At 35.3% G+C, this 17035-nt stretch overlaps 3 protein-coding genes across 3 annotated transcripts in view; 2 read left to right on the top strand and 1 right to left on the bottom strand.

The window, feature by feature from the left end:
• Positions 1-17035, bottom strand: part of LOC106868788 (UBX domain-containing protein 11) — a 283501-nt gene that overhangs the window by 91370 nt on the left and 175096 nt on the right. The gene's annotated exons all lie outside the window — the stretch shown is intronic.
• On the top strand, positions 6478-16271 carry LOC149131469 (uncharacterized). Its single transcript, XM_089339498.1, has 3 exons — positions 6478-7942; positions 8564-8683; positions 14686-16271. The coding sequence occupies exons 1-3, from the start codon at positions 6629-6631 to the stop codon at positions 16162-16164; spliced, it is 2913 nt and encodes a 970-aa protein (XP_089195624.1). The 5' UTR covers positions 6478-6628; the 3' UTR covers positions 16165-16271.
• LOC106868816 (uncharacterized) lies at positions 12498-14675 on the top strand. Its single transcript, XM_052975535.2, has 3 exons — positions 12498-12646; positions 13313-13381; positions 14451-14675. Exons 1-3 carry the CDS (start codon positions 12629-12631, stop codon positions 14529-14531), a joined length of 168 nt encoding a protein of 55 aa, XP_052831495.2. The 5' UTR covers positions 12498-12628; the 3' UTR covers positions 14532-14675.

Consider the following 17035-nt stretch of genomic DNA (forward strand, 5'->3'; position numbering starts at 1 on the left):
GAATGATTTACCACAGATATCACACTGAAATGGCTTCTCCCCAGTGTGAAAGCGTTTATGTATTGTTAATTTACTATTTGAAGACATTGATTTACCACAGATATCACAGTGATATGGCTGCCCTCCTGTATGAATGTATTTATGTACATTTAACTGATCACTCCGAGCAAATGATTTGCCACATATATCACAGTGATATGGCTTTTCTCCTGTATGAATACGTATATGAGTAGTTAAGTTTCTACTTCGAGAAAATGAATTACCACAAATATTACATTGATATGGCTTTTCTCCAGTATGAATACGTTTGTGAGTAGTTAAAACTTTCCTTTGAGAGAATGATTCACCACAGATATCACAATGATGAGACTTTTCCTCTACTTGAATGCACTTATGCCTAATGAAAGGACCTCTTCGAGTGAATGATTTACCACAGGTATCACAATGATTTGACGTTTTTCCCATCTCTTTCACCATCTCATCAGGAAAATCAATGCTTTCAGGCTCTGTCTTAATCATAATTGGTGTCTCACATAATTTGCTTTCCATAATTGTTCTTTTTTCACCAATTCTTATATTTTATTTTTACTTTCTACCAAGAAATTTCCCTCAACTTCAATCTCTGTTGATATCTAAAAATGGTAGAAACTCCTTTGTAAATTTATTAAAATCAGTCTTGAACATATTCCAGACAATGAATGTATATTGACCATAGCCATATATATATATATATATATATATATATATATATATATATATATATATATATATATATATATATATATTCAAAGACACTATGTTAAAATTGACTTTAAATTCATAGCTGTTAAATACTTTGTACATAACTTCATTGTCACAAAATGTAATTACATCGCCAGCCAATATGTCGTCGTATTTTTCACTCATAGAGACATTAACAAACCTCCGTTAAAGCAAAATATTTTTCCAGTGGGCATCATTCATTGATCTGACATTAAAAAAAATGTAACTAAATGAATCTGAATAGATAATTCTCATATTTCACCTATTTTTTAGCCCACTGTCCACTCATCAATACGCTAAACTTATCTGTAGATGCAGAAAAGTTGCTAACTCGTGACATAGAAACTCTATTGATGAAGGAAGGTAATCCAAGATATTCAGTTAATATATTATCTTTAAACCTTAAAAGAGGATGATATGTAACAGTAATAATAAATGATAATTGTATTAAAAATATCTTCTAATTATAAACCAGGTGGACACTGCAGTGTCAAAACAACAATGAGGAAGTGACATGTAAATACAAAGATCATCATTCATAGAAGAAAAACAACTGAATGAAAACATAACTTGGAACAAAAAATGCCTCGTATAAATCACGACTGTTGTTAGGAAGTCAATGGTGGTGGTCATATGTATTGGTGAATGGAGAAGTTTTAATGCTGCACACACACACACATAATAGGGAAATGTAATTACACTTTAGGTTTGAAGCCAAATAAATTATTCTTCTAAGTTTTATCCGTTTAACGATCTCTACGTTTTCATTTTCAATAGCAGCATGAAGTCGATATCCGGCTGAACATGCGCATGGCAAAGTGTCAGTAACGAATTGTGTCACCTTGACATAGCTTCAACATACACGAATATGGCTTTCATACAGAAGAGAATCGGAAGTCATCCAGTGCTACGAAAACTAATTTGTTCGGATGTGGAATCTGCCGCTTTTCAATTTCTTTTCCAATTGATTTCGTATATGGCATGTTGATGAAGTTTTGTAAAATTATCATTAACATGAAATTCATTTTCGCCATAAATCAATAAATAAAGAGTTAATAGCGTTTAATGTTTACAAATTTGGAGTAATGTTAGCCAATCGAAAGTCACAGACATACAGGTGCCTGTTTCCATAGTAACAAACCAAGCTGCTTACCATGTGTTCTTTTTGTCGCTTATTAAATTCTTAAAATACATGCAGTATGAGATGTGCTAAAGATAACAGCTAAATAGACCTTGATACATAAAGCGCAACAGCCCACGATCGTGGCCCAGATAGATGTATCTAATTTATGGGCGTTAGTTGGGGGTCTAATGTCACTCAAACGCTCCGATACCCCCCAGAATGCAAGAGGACTAATAGTTCAACTTATGACTTTTCAGATGATGTAAAACTTGCCACCATTGTATACTAAGAAGATATTTTAACTATTTTTTTGTTTTTTATGTGTGCAGAGTAGTCTCAATTTTATAAAATGTGCTCAGCAGTCCTTGCTATGTAAGTGCAAATCCCAGCGCTTTGTGGGTTAAATCATGCACGAAAAGTTTTTTCTTTTTATATATAACCGTATGAATTTCCATGTGTAGAGTACAAATTCGCAAAAATTTCTCATGCACACCCAACGTGATGTTAATTGTTTGACACCCATCACACCTCCTAACCCCTCTCTGAAAATTCTCCTTGGTGGCAGACCAAAAGCAACTTTCTGTGCACCCCCATATGGTGCATGTCATGTATTGTCTTTTTCAGTTCCAGCAACACACTGCGGTCACCTCCCTCTCTAAACTCTCCATAGCATCCACACCCAGTTTGTTCTCACTCAAAGACATCTGCTTTGTTCTTCTCTGAGGGCACCAAGACAACACGAAGCTTCTGCTAGGAGTTCCAGATGTCACTTAATCATCTTCGCAGTTCCTTATGTTTAGAACACCAATCTTCTCACAAGTAGTTACTGACCCAACCCACCCAAGCACATTAACTGAATAAGTCTGGTTTTGGATATAACAATCCCCACCTTAGAGCCACATTTATGCCCGACAATACATCTTCCAGTTTAACTAAATTTATATGGTTGTAGCCAGCTCGCATCCTCTACTACAGCATTACCTATTTTAAGGACAACACCCATCGTTATGCTACTAGCATCACACCATACAACGCCCTCTCTGACTTAGCCGCAAGCCAATTCCCTCTCATTGGATCCACCTTTCTCACTCTGTCCACAATATTCTTCATCATCACAATCGTTGTCTCTTCAACTTTCTCTCCCCAGCTCACTCCATTACTTGTTTTCACATAGCTGCATATAGTCCGACGTCACCCAGCGATAAAATTGTAGCTTAATACTCATACCCACATTGAAAACATCTCCCGATGGGTCAGAGTGTCCTTTAGATCTGAAATTTCATTCCCCTTTGACCTACCTTTCCTCATCCTCAGTCCTGACACTGGTCCCACTATATCCCAAATTCTTCAGATGGCTTTCAACTTCTTTTGCTGTTACCAGTGACTCGTCCACCAAGATATCATCTATGCAGGAATTAGTGGGCCCCCCCCTTCACTATGTCCACCTTTCCCCGCGGGTTGTTGTCATGATCTTTAAGGAAGAGTCTAGTCCAGCTTTCCTTTTTACCTCTGTACTTCACTAGCTGATATTTCCACAATTTCACGAGCATATGAAGGTGTCAACAAACTCAATTTACATCAATTATCGTAGAAATCCCCTCTCATTTTTCACATACATCTGCCCCCAGAATCTAAAACTGGTCTTCTTTAACTCAACAACTATCATCTTTTTACATCTTCAGGGGAATACCTTCTTTGAGCCATCCCCCTCTCAAATTCGGTTCTCCCCCACTTTTTCTAATTTATTCTTTGCAGTAGAGCAATCATGCAAACAAGAAAAATAGAACTCATATAGTAAGTAATATATCAGAAGCATCAGAGTTCTGCAAAGGCTGATAATTTCGTGCGAAGAATAATATATTTATCACAAAATAAAGAATTATTAAAAAGTAGTCATATTTAACATGTCACTTCCACAGTTTTTTTTTGTTTTGATACTGTGCAGTATCCACCTTGAGTGGATTTGGTAGACGGACACTGAAAGAAGCCCGTCGTGTGTGTCTGTGTTTGTTCCCCCTACATCGCTTGACAACCGATGCTCGTGTGTTTACGTCCTTGTAACTTAGCGGTTCGGCTAAAGAGGCGATAGAATAAGTACTAGGCTTACAAAGTATAAGTCCTGGAGTCGATTTATTCACCTAAAGGCAGTACTCCAGCATGGCCGCAGTCAAATGACTGAAACAAGTAACAGAGTAATCGTAATTCACTCACTTTGAAAGTTAGCAGGCAATTTCTTAAAACACACCTGTGTAGGTATTGCCAAAACATGATTGAATCGCACTAACACGGTAGGACGCAGTACTGACTTATAAAGACTTCAATATACTTTGTTGCATAACAAAATACGGTGTCCCTACAATCAATCAGTCTATCTATCTATCTGTCTGTCAGTCTATTTATATATATATATGTATGTATGTATGCACACACACACATTGAAATTAATATGCTTAACGTAATGAGCGCACAGTAATGTTAATCTATACCTGTCGTGATTTTTACTAAGTGGAAAACGAGGAACTTATGAATTGCTGGGTTTCCATGGATTTCGACAATTGTTTTATTTTTAAATGCGTCAGGCAAAAATTTTTTGAATAAGTCCATCTTGAGGGCCCCGGGGAGCGAGGTGATAAGAAATCATAGATTTTCGAAAATTTTGATAAAACTCTATCCCCATCATTTTAAAGTGTTAATGTATTCCCAGACATACATGTGTCTATACACACCCCGATCCAGGATATAACCTTCGCTAATAACTATCTCTGTATGCGCATGCTCCAACTTACAGACTGCAATTGACAAAGGAATATAGTTCATATTTTGATCGAATAAAGGCTTTCTAAATAATAGTATATTTAGCTTGAAATATATAATTATCAAGAAAAAGTAGACATATTAACTATACATGTATACACACGCACATTTAACGATATGACACACCATTCATCAACGCTATTGCCTTCCTACCAATGACCACCACCACTGACTTCCTAACAATAGCTGTGATTTATACGAGGTATTTTTTGTGCATATAGTCTTCTTCTTTCTTTCAGTGCTTTTCTTCTTCCATCAATATTATGTTTGGTGATCCTTGTATTTAACATTTCACTTCCATATTTTCCTTTTGATCCTGTGCAGTGTCCACCTTGTTTATAATTAGGGGGTAGTTTTTAATACGCTTAACATTTAGTTTTAGGGTTATTGCTGTTAATTATCTTCTAGTTTAAAGCTTTAAAAATTCTGTGTAGAATATTTTGTGTTTTTGCACGAAGATAACGATCAGATTTATCGATATTGATTTTGAAAACTGCAAAAAGTAAGAGTGAGATTCGTAATGTCCACATTACATTATAAGAATTGAAACAAATTTTCACGGAACACTATAGCAGCCAAAAAATGAACAGATGTCTTTCTCTTTGGTATAGAATTCCTCAGCATAAATTAGTGTAAATATGACATGAAAAATTATCTGATGTTCCAAATTGACCTTGTAATTTTCTTTTAACACATCCACATAGCAGACTATGACTCTCTATCGAGAGAGTCATAGTCTGCTATGACTCTCGGTTGCAGAGAGAGTCATAGCCCAACTAATCAGGGAGAGAGTTAGTCTAGATGAGATGCAGTTTAGCTTTGTGCCAGGGAGAAAGACCACTGACGCTATATTTCTGGTAAGGCAACTGCAGGAGAAATACCTAGCAAAGATAAACCTCTGTACTTGTCTTTTGTTGACTTAGAGAAAGCTTTTGACAGAGTCCCCCTATCCATTATGTGGTGGTCGATGTGGAAACTAGGAATAGACAAGTGGTTGGTGAGAGCTAGACAAGCCTTGTACAAGGATGCTACCAGTAAGGTGAGGGTGGGCAACGAGTACAGTGAAGAGTTCAGAGTACAAGTAGGGGTTCACCAAGGATTGGTGCTCATCCCCCTTCTTGTTCATCATAGTCCTCCAGGCAATAATGGAATAAATCAAGACAGGCTGCCCCTGGGAACACCTCTGTGCTGATGACCTTGTTCTTATAACTGAATGACTACCTGAGAAGAAGTTCGAGGTATGGAAACAAAGTATAGAATTAAAGGGCCTTAGAGTTAACCTAGCAAAAACCAAAGTCATAAATCCCCTCAGGTAGATGGCCCTGCTCAATCGGGAATAATTGAGCTAGATAACATATTTGTTAGACAATCTGAAAGTGTAGCTGTAGTCTGTGATATATCTTGAGTAGACTTGTTATTACTATTGTTTATCATTCCGTTGGTTTTGTGTGTTGTCGTGAGTTTAAGGTCTTTGATAAGCCTCTTCCCACATGTAATGAATTACTGCAGTTTAACAAATATAGTGTTACACAGTCTCAAATTGCTGTAATCTGTAAATATGTAGACTTCACACAAGGTTGTATGATGTAATTTTAATAGAAAATTAAAAAGTAAATGTTAACTGATCAAATAAAAGATTGTATTTGCAAATATATGAACATTTTCTGCTGGATCTCTTATATCTTATGCTATTTTTTTACTATTTCAGACAATCTTTAGATGAATCCCTGAAAGGATGGACAGCTAAGTTGATCTCAGTGGAATTTAAACTCATAATGTAAAGACAGACGAAATGCCACTAAGCATTTTGCTTGGCATGCTAATGATTCTGCCAGCTCACTGCCTTAACACCAATTATAATTGAAAATCAATTATATGTAACACAAATTAAAATCAAAACAGTCTGAAAGGATTGATTTTCATAACAATATGGAGCAAGAGACAGAAGAAACGTATAGACACAGTGATATTGTTAACATTTCGATTAAAAAAACTGAAACATCTATTGAAATTAACACTGAGTCTGAAAGGATTGATTTTCCTAGTAAGACACTGCAAGAAAAAGGAGAAACATCTACTCACAGTGATAACTTTAGTATGTCAATCTCTCAAGCAAGTCCCAGAACTGCTCACACTACAGGAGAGAAGCCATATCATTGTGATGTCTGTGGTAAATCATTTTCTAAAGTGTATGCCCTAACTAAACACATACGTGTACACACAGGCGAGAAACCATATCGTTGTGATGTCTGTGGTAAATTGTCCTCTACAAAGAGTGGCTTAGATGTACACAACCGCATTCACACTGGTGAAAAACCATATCAATGTGATGTTTGTGGGAGATCGTTTTCTGGAAGAAGTAATTTAACAAAACACAAACATATTCATACAGGAAAGAAGCCATATCCCTGTGATATTTGTAGCAAATCATTCACTGAAAGAAATGCCTTAACTGTACACAAAAGCACTCATACAGGAGAAAAGCCATTTCAGTGTGATATTTGTGGTAAATCATTCTCTCATGTTGATCTCTTAACTATGCATAAAAGCATTCATACAGGGGAAACACCATATCATTGTGATATTTGTGGTAAATTATTCTCTCGAAGTGGTGATTTAACTACTCACATACGTGTTCATACAGGAGAGAAACCACATCACTGTGATATCTGTGGTAAAACATTCTCTCATAGTAATGCCTTAACTATACACAAACGCATGCATACAGGAGAGAAACCATATTCTTGTGATATTTGTGGTAAATCATTCACTTCAAAGAGTAAAGTAACAGTACACAAACGCATTCATACAGGAGAGAAACCATATCACTGTGATATCTGTGGTAAATCATTCTCCCAAAGTAGTGACTTAACTACTCACAAATATATTCATACTGGTGACACACCATATCACTGTGATATCTGTGGTAAATCATTCTCTAGAAGAGGACACTTAACTACTCACAAGTATATTCATACTGGGGGAAAACCTTATCTGTGTGATGTGTGTGGTAAAGCTTTTGCCTTACGTAGTGATTTAACTATACACATACGCACTCACACAGGAGAAAAGCCATATCACTGTGACATTTGTGGTAAATCATTCTCTCAAAGTAGTGACTTAAATACACACAAACGCATTCATACTGGGGAGAGGCCATATCCCTGTGATATCTGTGGTAAATCATTCTGTCGAAAAAGTGGCTTAACTAAACACGAACATATTCATACACGAGATAAACCATAATTCTGTGATATCTATGGTGAATCATTCATTAGAAAGTATGTTACATAGGAAATGTTGAATAATGAAAAGAGCTCACAACAGAGATGGTTTCTTGCAGTAGAGAAGCTATGTAGCTAGTCACATTATAAATGGGTGGAGTGACTGGGATGGAAATGGAAAGGGAAATAAAATAGTGATGATTAAGTGTTAGGGTGGAACTTTAAGGTATGAGGTGAGTTGAAGGGATGCGGACAGATGAACTGGGAGAACAACTGTTGAGGGATGATAAATGTATGTTAGATAAAAGGTAGGCAATGACTATAGAAATTGAGTAATATTGAGGTGGGTGGATGTAGTGAAATTTCTATAGTCATTGCCTACCTTTTATCTAACATACATTTATCATCCCTCAATGATACATATATGTTCAGGCGAAGTAGGTGTAGAGAGAGAGATGACAAATAGTACAGAAAATAGTGAAGAGCAAAACAATAATAATAATGATATAATAGACAGGGTAAGGATGAATGAAAGAGAGATTACATGTGCTTGGGTAATCAACAAGGGAAGCAAGTGTAGTTTATTGGGGGATCGAGGAGTGTATGGTGGTGTATAAAATGAGATAATTTATTTGCACAGAAGGGTGGTCCATATAAAATGTGGGTAGCGAAGGACAGTGTTAAGCACAAACAATGGATATCAAATGAATTGGTTCTGATTAATACAAAAGGTAAATGGTATGAGGGTAAAGCTGCTGAGGTATGTAGTTCTGCTCATGTTTAATTACAGCAACTGAATGCTGCTGCTGGTTGTTAGGTAGTTGATAGGAGGGTTAGTGATCAAGAGATGATGGGTGGTGGGGATGGCCTGTAGAGGAAATTGGAAGTGAATTCTATGTATCTGCCTCAGGTTCTAAAAGCTACCATCTCTAAGGAAACCAGTTGTATTATATATATATACTAGATTACCCAAGCCATCAATAATGATAGTGGGTGTTGTACTAAACTTTGTAATAATTATCACATTTTGACTTGTATGAGTGAATATAAAATTTTTCTTATTGGATATATATATATATATATATATATATATATATATATATATATACATATATATATATATATATAGTATTGAAAATTGTGCATGATGAATGTTGCTAGTTTGAGTATGAGAACATCAATAAAAATGCCAAAATAACTAGTAACGAAGAAAATTATTCTCCAGATATACAGGTTTTGATTACTTTTAATATGTATATGTCATAGTCAATGATTCACTCGTTATTCTACATTGTCATTTTCTATAATAAATGCTATACCTAATTTCACAAATGTTCTATATGTATTCAAAGCTACTATAATATTTGCATATTTACCCATGAGTACATGATCTTACAAACAGGTTACATACAATTTCTAGAGGTTTTCAAAGGACAGAAGGTTTAGCTTAAGCAAAATCAGCACATTTACAATATCTATGCCACATTCTGTGCAAGAGCTACAAAGGTATATTATAATCACTGTTATTCACATTCACTGCTAAAGTTCCTGAACATTAATATTTCTTATATAGATATGAGGAAGTATCAAAACAGCTTCGCCTTCTAAATTTTCAACCTGTTATTAAAATATTTCTGTTTTTTGTTCCACTTAAATAAAGTGTAAATAGGCTAGAGTTGAATACATGATAACTTTCAGTACGTTGACTATAAAAGGTAGTAGTGGAAGATATGAAATAAAATGTTTGACAGTAAAATGACTATAAATACAAATACGTATAGCATATTAAATATATATTGTTGACACATAGCATATTTCATATATTGATTAGATTTACTAGTGAGAAAAAGGAGAAAATATGATCAGAATTTATGAACATAAAAATATTAGTTGACTATTGTGAAACAAAGAAGAACAGAATGAATTTCTGAATACAAAAAAATAAACATAATGACTCTAGCCGATATCAAGTGAGACGAGCTCAACAGCTTCAAATAAAGTTATACAGACAAATGACACAAAACAAGGTTATGTCTCGGCTCCAGTTGTTGCACTATTTTTCTCAGTGGTGCTCAAGTATACCTTTAGTGAAAACAACACAGGTGTTAAATTCCAAATTTGGACTAGTGGTGGATTCTTCAACCATCAACAGTTCAAAGCTGATCACATAATCATTCAAGATTTTTTTCACTGATGATACTGCTCCTGTAGAAACATCTCTTTCTTGAGGAAGGCCAGAAAATGTAAATCACTTTCTCTGTAGCAAGCAAATCTCTCAGGCTTACCATCAGCAGGGGGAAAAAATGCGGTGATCCACCAGTTGTGCTCTATGCCCAAAGAAATATGAGGTGCAAAACAAAATCCACCATTTCCCAGACACCCATATAAAGGTTGACAAAAAGGATCTCATGTATGTGAAATCATTCACAAATCTTGATTATATGGTGAGTTCAAATGCCTCTGCTGATGAGATAATCAATCATATAGGGAAAGCTACCAGTGCATTTGGCAAACTTCATTATTGCCTATAGAATGAGAGGGATATAAAAGTAGACACAAAGATACAGGTCTACAAAGCTGTTGTACTGACCAAACTTAAGAATTAGAATCTTAGACTACATATAGATTGCACATCAACCAACTAGACATCTTTGATGAACGTTCTCTTCAGACGATTTGTGGTTACACTCTAGGGGGCAAAATATCAAATCCCAACCTCTTCATATAGTGTAAAACTAGAAACTGAAATTTTTCTTATGCAATTACAACTATGCTGGGCTGGTCATGTCATCAGAATGACTAACAAAAGAATACCTAAAGTTTTCATGTATAGCCAGTTTGATAATATACACAAATGTTGGACAACCATGGCTCAAGTACAGCTGAAGAGTTATCTTTCAACAATCGATATACCTACACAGTATTTGTAGAAAATTTTGTTAAAAAGTATTCATATTTCTGGATGTTATGAAGTAACAAAGTCGGGGACGTATACATCTGTAGTAATGTCCTTTTATTTATACAATTTTTTCATTTCATGTTTATTTCATTCATTCTTTGCAATGTTCTCTCCCTCACACACACACACTTACAGATGGGCTGCTGAACTGAAATCTCTATGTTGCTTTGAGGGGAAGGTAAAACTTAACAAACTGCTTCCACCTCTGGTAACTCCTACTCAAACCAAAACTTTTGACACTCTAAAACATGAGCTTTCTAAAGCATGTCTCATTGCACACCCGATGCAAATCTTTCGCTTGTGGTTGATGCTTCAGACACTGCAACTAGTTCTGTTTTACAGCAATTTCATCAGCAACATTTGCAAACCTCTTACTTTTGCTTTGCAGTCCAAGCCAGAAAAGTACTCACCAAGTAAGACTAGATACCTTCACTTTATATTACATTTCACCAATGATATTCAACACATCTCTGATGCACAAAACACTGCTGCAGATGCATTGTCCTATTTGCCAATTCTTTAGTATCCGCTGTGGATATTGTCCTGAATATTTTGTCTGTTGAGCAACCCCCTCTAGACTCAAAATAAGATAACTTCTGAATTTGCGATGTGCAAATTCAAATACTTGCTTGTGCAAACCTCTGACAGGCAGATCCTGTGTGATATATCAACAGATTTGCCTTGTCCCTTCATCATAGAGACCCATAGACGAGCTTTTTTTTGAAGCCCTGCATAATCTATCACATCCTGGAGCCTCAGTGAAGCACACTACAGCTAGATTTTTCTGGCTGAAAATGAGATGTGACATCACTGACTACTCTTGAATTTGCTTCCACTGCCAAAAGTCAAAGGTGCATAAACACATTCGTGCACCCATGGCACCTTCAGCACACTAGATGCACATTTCCGCCACATCCACATTGTCTTGTTGGACCCTGGCCAATCAGACTGTATATATATGAACTTACCCTAAGTGTCTGTCATTTTCTCATTTTTATATATTTGCCTTTTCTTGCATATGTAATATTGCTTTTCCTGATGTATTCATGTTTTTCCCCAGTTTGCACATTTTCTTCTGCGTTTTCTCTTTGACGTTAGATACAGATGCAGGTAAGAATACACACACAGTCCCACACATGTATAAGCCCATGGACATGGTTATAAAATCAAAAAATAACAGTACTCATGACTTTAGGAAACGCTTTTTCACGCCTAGAAATACTGAAGCAGAGAATAAACCAACGGCATCAGTCGTTAGCTGCCAGGTCACTACATCCTTCCAAATTTCCACGCTCCCCAAACTTCGCCAACACTGCACTTGATATTCCTTTTTTTTTTTTTAAATTTAATAACTCATTCACTTGTCTGACTTTTTATACATTACTAGTGGAAGTTCTATGCCCATGTACTGTACATGCATTTTTGGTTACCTTTTCTGATGGGTTGTAGTGTACTGGGCGTCTAAGTTTATTATTATTATATGTACACGTGCTCATACACACACCAATACAAGACTGTAAACATCTCTATGCGCATGCTCCGACTTCAGTCTGCCATGAAAAGAAAACGAAGTTAATATTTTGATCGAATAAAGGCTTTCTAAAGAATAGTATATTTGGCTTGAAACACAATTATCAAAACAAAAGTAGACATATTAACCTACGATGCATATACATACTCACACATAACGATAAATGTATATAACAATAAGACTTTCCATTGATCAACGCCACTGCCTTCCTACTAATGACTGATTTATACAAGGTATATTTTGCGCATGTTGATTTCTTCAATCGTTTTTTCTTCTTCCATCATTTTAATGTTTGGTGGGCGGAGTTCAGGTCGAAGCACACCATTTCACCCCTCATAATTTTATTTTTTGGTTTCTTCAGAAAAATTTTGCGAATTTGTGTTCTACACATTATTTCCTACGATTATGCACAAACAGTCTTTTTATCCCTCCCCAATAAATCCTAAAATTCCAACTTTTACCGAATTTATTTTTTGTTAATCATAGTTTGAAAATACGGACAGTTCGAATCTGCCAGTTGTTTATTTTTATAATTTAAAAAAAATTTTCAAATTCAAAAATTAAAAAAAAAATTCTCGCTGTCTATTATCGATTCCAGATCGAAGCACACCATGTAAACCGGTCATAACTTTTGTAGTTTTTGCTATTTTCATAAAATTTTGGCGAATATGTGTTCTACAAACTCTATCTCAAACAATTATGCAAAAACATTTTCGATTTAAATTTTCCACCTCTTCTCCCAATAAATCCTTACGGATTGACCCTTATCGATTACACTAGTATTGGAGAGTCTGAGATCATTACTGGAATTTATCTACAGTGATTTAAAACAAATGTGTAAACAAAATAATCTATTTTAATCGTATACTTTTCTGTTAATAGACATTTTTTTTACATAGGCGGTGCTCCTGCATGGCCGCAGTCAAATGATTGAAACAAGTAAAAGAATACACACATGGACTCACTTGGTGCGAGGTTTTAAAATTTACAATTTCAATTTTTTTGCTGTTACTTAAATCCAAGCAATGCATCGTCCTTCAGCCAAACAAAACCTTTGTGGTACATCCGCATCATCATTCGGTAAAATGTGTTTATGCGGGCAAAATATTGAAAAACACCAATACATATCAGAGTGACAAAGAAACGAGGAAGGTACTACATGGTCGTGGATGGCTAGAAACAACAGCTAAGTCGCCCTTAAGTCATCACCTTTCCATCTGAAAATGAAGGTCGCGATGGAAAGTGATATGCCCTAATGAAAAATAGTTGGGATGTGTCTGAGATATAACTATAGGGGTGTGTGGGGGAAAATGTGTAATTTCTAATTTCTTGTTATTTTCTCTCTGTCTGTTTGAAACCGTTACATTGCAAGTATTATATCATCATTTTATATATTGTTGCATCATTGGGATTTAAAATTGGTTAGTATAGTTATTGTTAAAGCTAAGAGGGTTTGAAACAGTCAGGTGACAGGTAGTTTTTTTTTTCAAATTTTCCCTCAACTTTGTCCTGATTGTAATTGAGGATAATTTTTAATGTTTAACAATGAATATTCTTTTTTTCTGTTTGATTTCAAGTCAATTTTTCCAGCACTAATGTCTAATTTGATCATTTTCAATTTTCACAATACTTGTGCTGGTGACACATAAAAGGCATCTGTTACACTCTTGAAGCAGTTGGCGATAGGAATGGAATCCAACCATAGAAACCAAGCCAAACCAGACTGGGACTTGGTGTAGCTTTCAGGTTTACTAGTTTTAGTCAAACTGTCTAACCACACCTTTAAATTCTTCTCTTTCCCCACAGTTTATTACTGAAGTTTAACATATATAATATTACATAGTCTCAAATTGTAGCTGTAATCTTTAAATATGTAGACTTCACACAAGGTTGTATGAAGTAATTTTAATAGAAAATTATAAAGTAAATGTTAATTGATCATGTAAAAGATTGTATTTATGATATATTGATATTTTCTGCTGGTGAATCTATGTTTAAGTATCTTGTGTATCTTATACTATTTCTATATTATTTCAGATTATCATTTATCCTTTAAAGGAAGTTGTGATACCAAACGAATATGGTTCTGTTTGGATAAATCTATGGTGGAATATGTAAGAAATATATTTTCCGAAGTGAGATTAGTAGCTTAGAATATATACAGAGATTTGCATTTTCATTGATCTTGCAGAAGTGAACAAAGTGTGAAACGTCTTCAGGTATAAACAAAGATAAAAGTTGGTGGAAATATCGAAGAAACAGTTAAGAATAAAATATAAGAATTGGTGAGAGAAAAAGAATTATGGAAAAAGAATTCTATGAAACACCAATTAAAATTGAAGATGAATTATCTAAGACACTAATTGGAAACGAATTATGCAAGACACCAATTATAATTAAGAATGAATTATATGAAACACCGGTTGAAATTAAAACAGAGTCTGAAAAGATTAATTTTCATAACGAAATGAAGCAAGAGACAGAAGAAACATATAAGCACAGTGATATCATTAACATTTCAATTAAAAAAGAGACATCAACTGAAATGCTGCAAGAGACAGGAGAAAAGTCTACTCACAGTGAAAACTATAGCATGTTGATCTCTCAAGCAAGTTCCAGAACAGCTCACACTACTATCCATACAGGAGAGAAACCATATCATTGTGATGTCTGTAGTAAATCATTCTCTAAAGAATATGCCCTAACTAAACACATACGCACACATACTGGAGAGAAACCATATCACTGTGATATTTGTGGTAAACTGTCCTCTACAAAGAGTGGCTTAAATATACACAACCGCATTCATACAGGAGAGAAACCATATCAATGTGATGTTTGTGGGAGATCGTTTTCTGGAAGAAGTAATTTAACAAAACATAAACATATTCATACAGGAAAGAAGCAGTATCCCTGTGATATTTGTAGCAAGTCATTCACTGAAAGAAATGCCTTAACTATACACAAAAGCACTCATACAGGAGAGAAGCCATTTCAGTGTGATATTTGTGGAAAGTCATTTGCTCGTGATGATCTCTTAACTATGCATAAAAGCATTCATACAGGGGAAACACCATATCATTGTGATATTTGTGGTAAATTATTCTCTCGAAGTGGTGATTTAACTACTCACATACGTGTTCATACAGGAGAGAAACCACATCACTGTGATATCTGTGGTAAAACATTCTCTCATAGTAATGCCTTAACTATACACAAACGCATGCATACAGGAGAGAAACCATATTCTTGTGATATTTGTGGTAAATCATTCACTTCAAAGAGTAAAGTAACAGTACACAAACGCATTCATACAGGAGAGAAACCATATCACTGTGATATCTGTGGTAAATCATTCTCCCAAAGTAGTGACTTAACTATTCACAAGTATATTCATACAGGTAACATGCCGTATCATTGTGATATCTGTGGCAAATCATTCTCTAGGAGAGCTCACTTAATTACTCACAAGTATATTCATACTGGGGGAAAACCACATCTCTGTGATATGTGTGGTAAAGCATTCACCCTAAGTAAAGAGTTAACTATACATATGCGTACTCACACAGGAGAAAAGCCATATCACTGTGATATCTGTGGTAAATCATTCTCTCAGAGTGGTGACTTAAATACACACAAACGTATTCATACTGGAGAAAAACCATATCCTTGTGATATTTGTGGTAAATCATTTTGTCGAAAAAGTATCTTAACTAAACACAAACATATTCATACACGAGACAAACCATAATTCTGTAATATCTGTGATCATTCATTGACTAAAAAGTATCTGTTACACATGTATGCATTCATACAAACCATCAAATATTTATGTAATAAAAGTTATCCTATGAAAAATTACCTAATCATACATGTATTCACATGAGGAAGAAATTGATATCCTTATCTTTTAGCATGCAAATTCTATGCCAGCATAGTTTGAACACCTTGACAGGATTTGAATGGACTAAAGTCTGCGTCATGCTTCAGTGTCTCCTTTGACATGGTTTCTAAGGCTGGATTTTCTTATTTATACCAACCACTTTAGAGTGTAGTGTGTGCCTTTTTCATGGTACCAACATCAAATGAGGTTGTCATGCATCCTACAAAAGTAAGGTTCCTTTTGATTGAGAGGGCAACAGTAGAAAGAATGTGGCTTTATGCTAGATGTTATATAATGAAAGGTCTCAGCAGAGACTGTTTCTTGCATTAGAGAAGTTATATAGCAACTCATATTATAAAAGAGTGGAGTAACCAGGGCAGAGCTGGAAATAGAAATAAAATAGTAATGAACAGATGTTACAGTAGATGCTCAAGATACAAGGTGAGTTGGAGAGATGCTTAGAGATGAACTGGGAGAAAAACTGTTCATCATCATCATATAACGGCCGTTGTCCATGCTAGCATGGATTGGACGGTTTAAGCAGGGCTGGCAAGCTGGAAGGCTGCACCAGACTCTAGTCTAATTAGGCATGATTTCAACAGCTGGATGCCCTTCCTAATGCCAACCACTCTGAGAGTGTAATGGATGCTTTTACATGACACCAGTATCTGCCACAGCTGTGATTTTGCTCAGCTTGAGGGGTCTTCTCAAACATGACATAATGTTTGCGAGGCCCAAC

Source organism: Octopus bimaculoides, chromosome 21 (assembly GCF_046866305.1).
Source record: "Octopus bimaculoides isolate indiv1 chromosome 21, ASM4686630v1, whole genome shotgun sequence".
NCBI lineage: Eukaryota > Metazoa > Mollusca > Cephalopoda > Octopoda > Octopodidae > Octopus > Octopus bimaculoides.

Excerpts from the sequence above, each read along its gene's own strand:
- LOC149131469 (XM_089339498.1), top strand. The coding sequence starts at position 6,629 with ATGGAGCAAGAGACAGAAGAAACGTATAGACACAGTGATATTGTTAAC. Across the intron at positions 7,943-8,563 it reads TTCATACACGAGATAAACCA|AAGGGTGGTCCATATAAAAT; the intron begins TAATTCTGTGAT and ends TTATTTGCACAG. Across the intron at positions 8,684-14,685 it reads ATGAGGGTAAAGCTGCTGAG|AATATAAGAATTGGTGAGAG; the intron begins GTATGTAGTTCT and ends AGTTAAGAATAA.
- LOC106868816 (XM_052975535.2), top strand. Across the intron at positions 13,382-14,450 it reads TACACACATGGACTCACTTG|ATTATCATTTATCCTTTAAA; the intron begins GTGCGAGGTTTT and ends ATATTATTTCAG.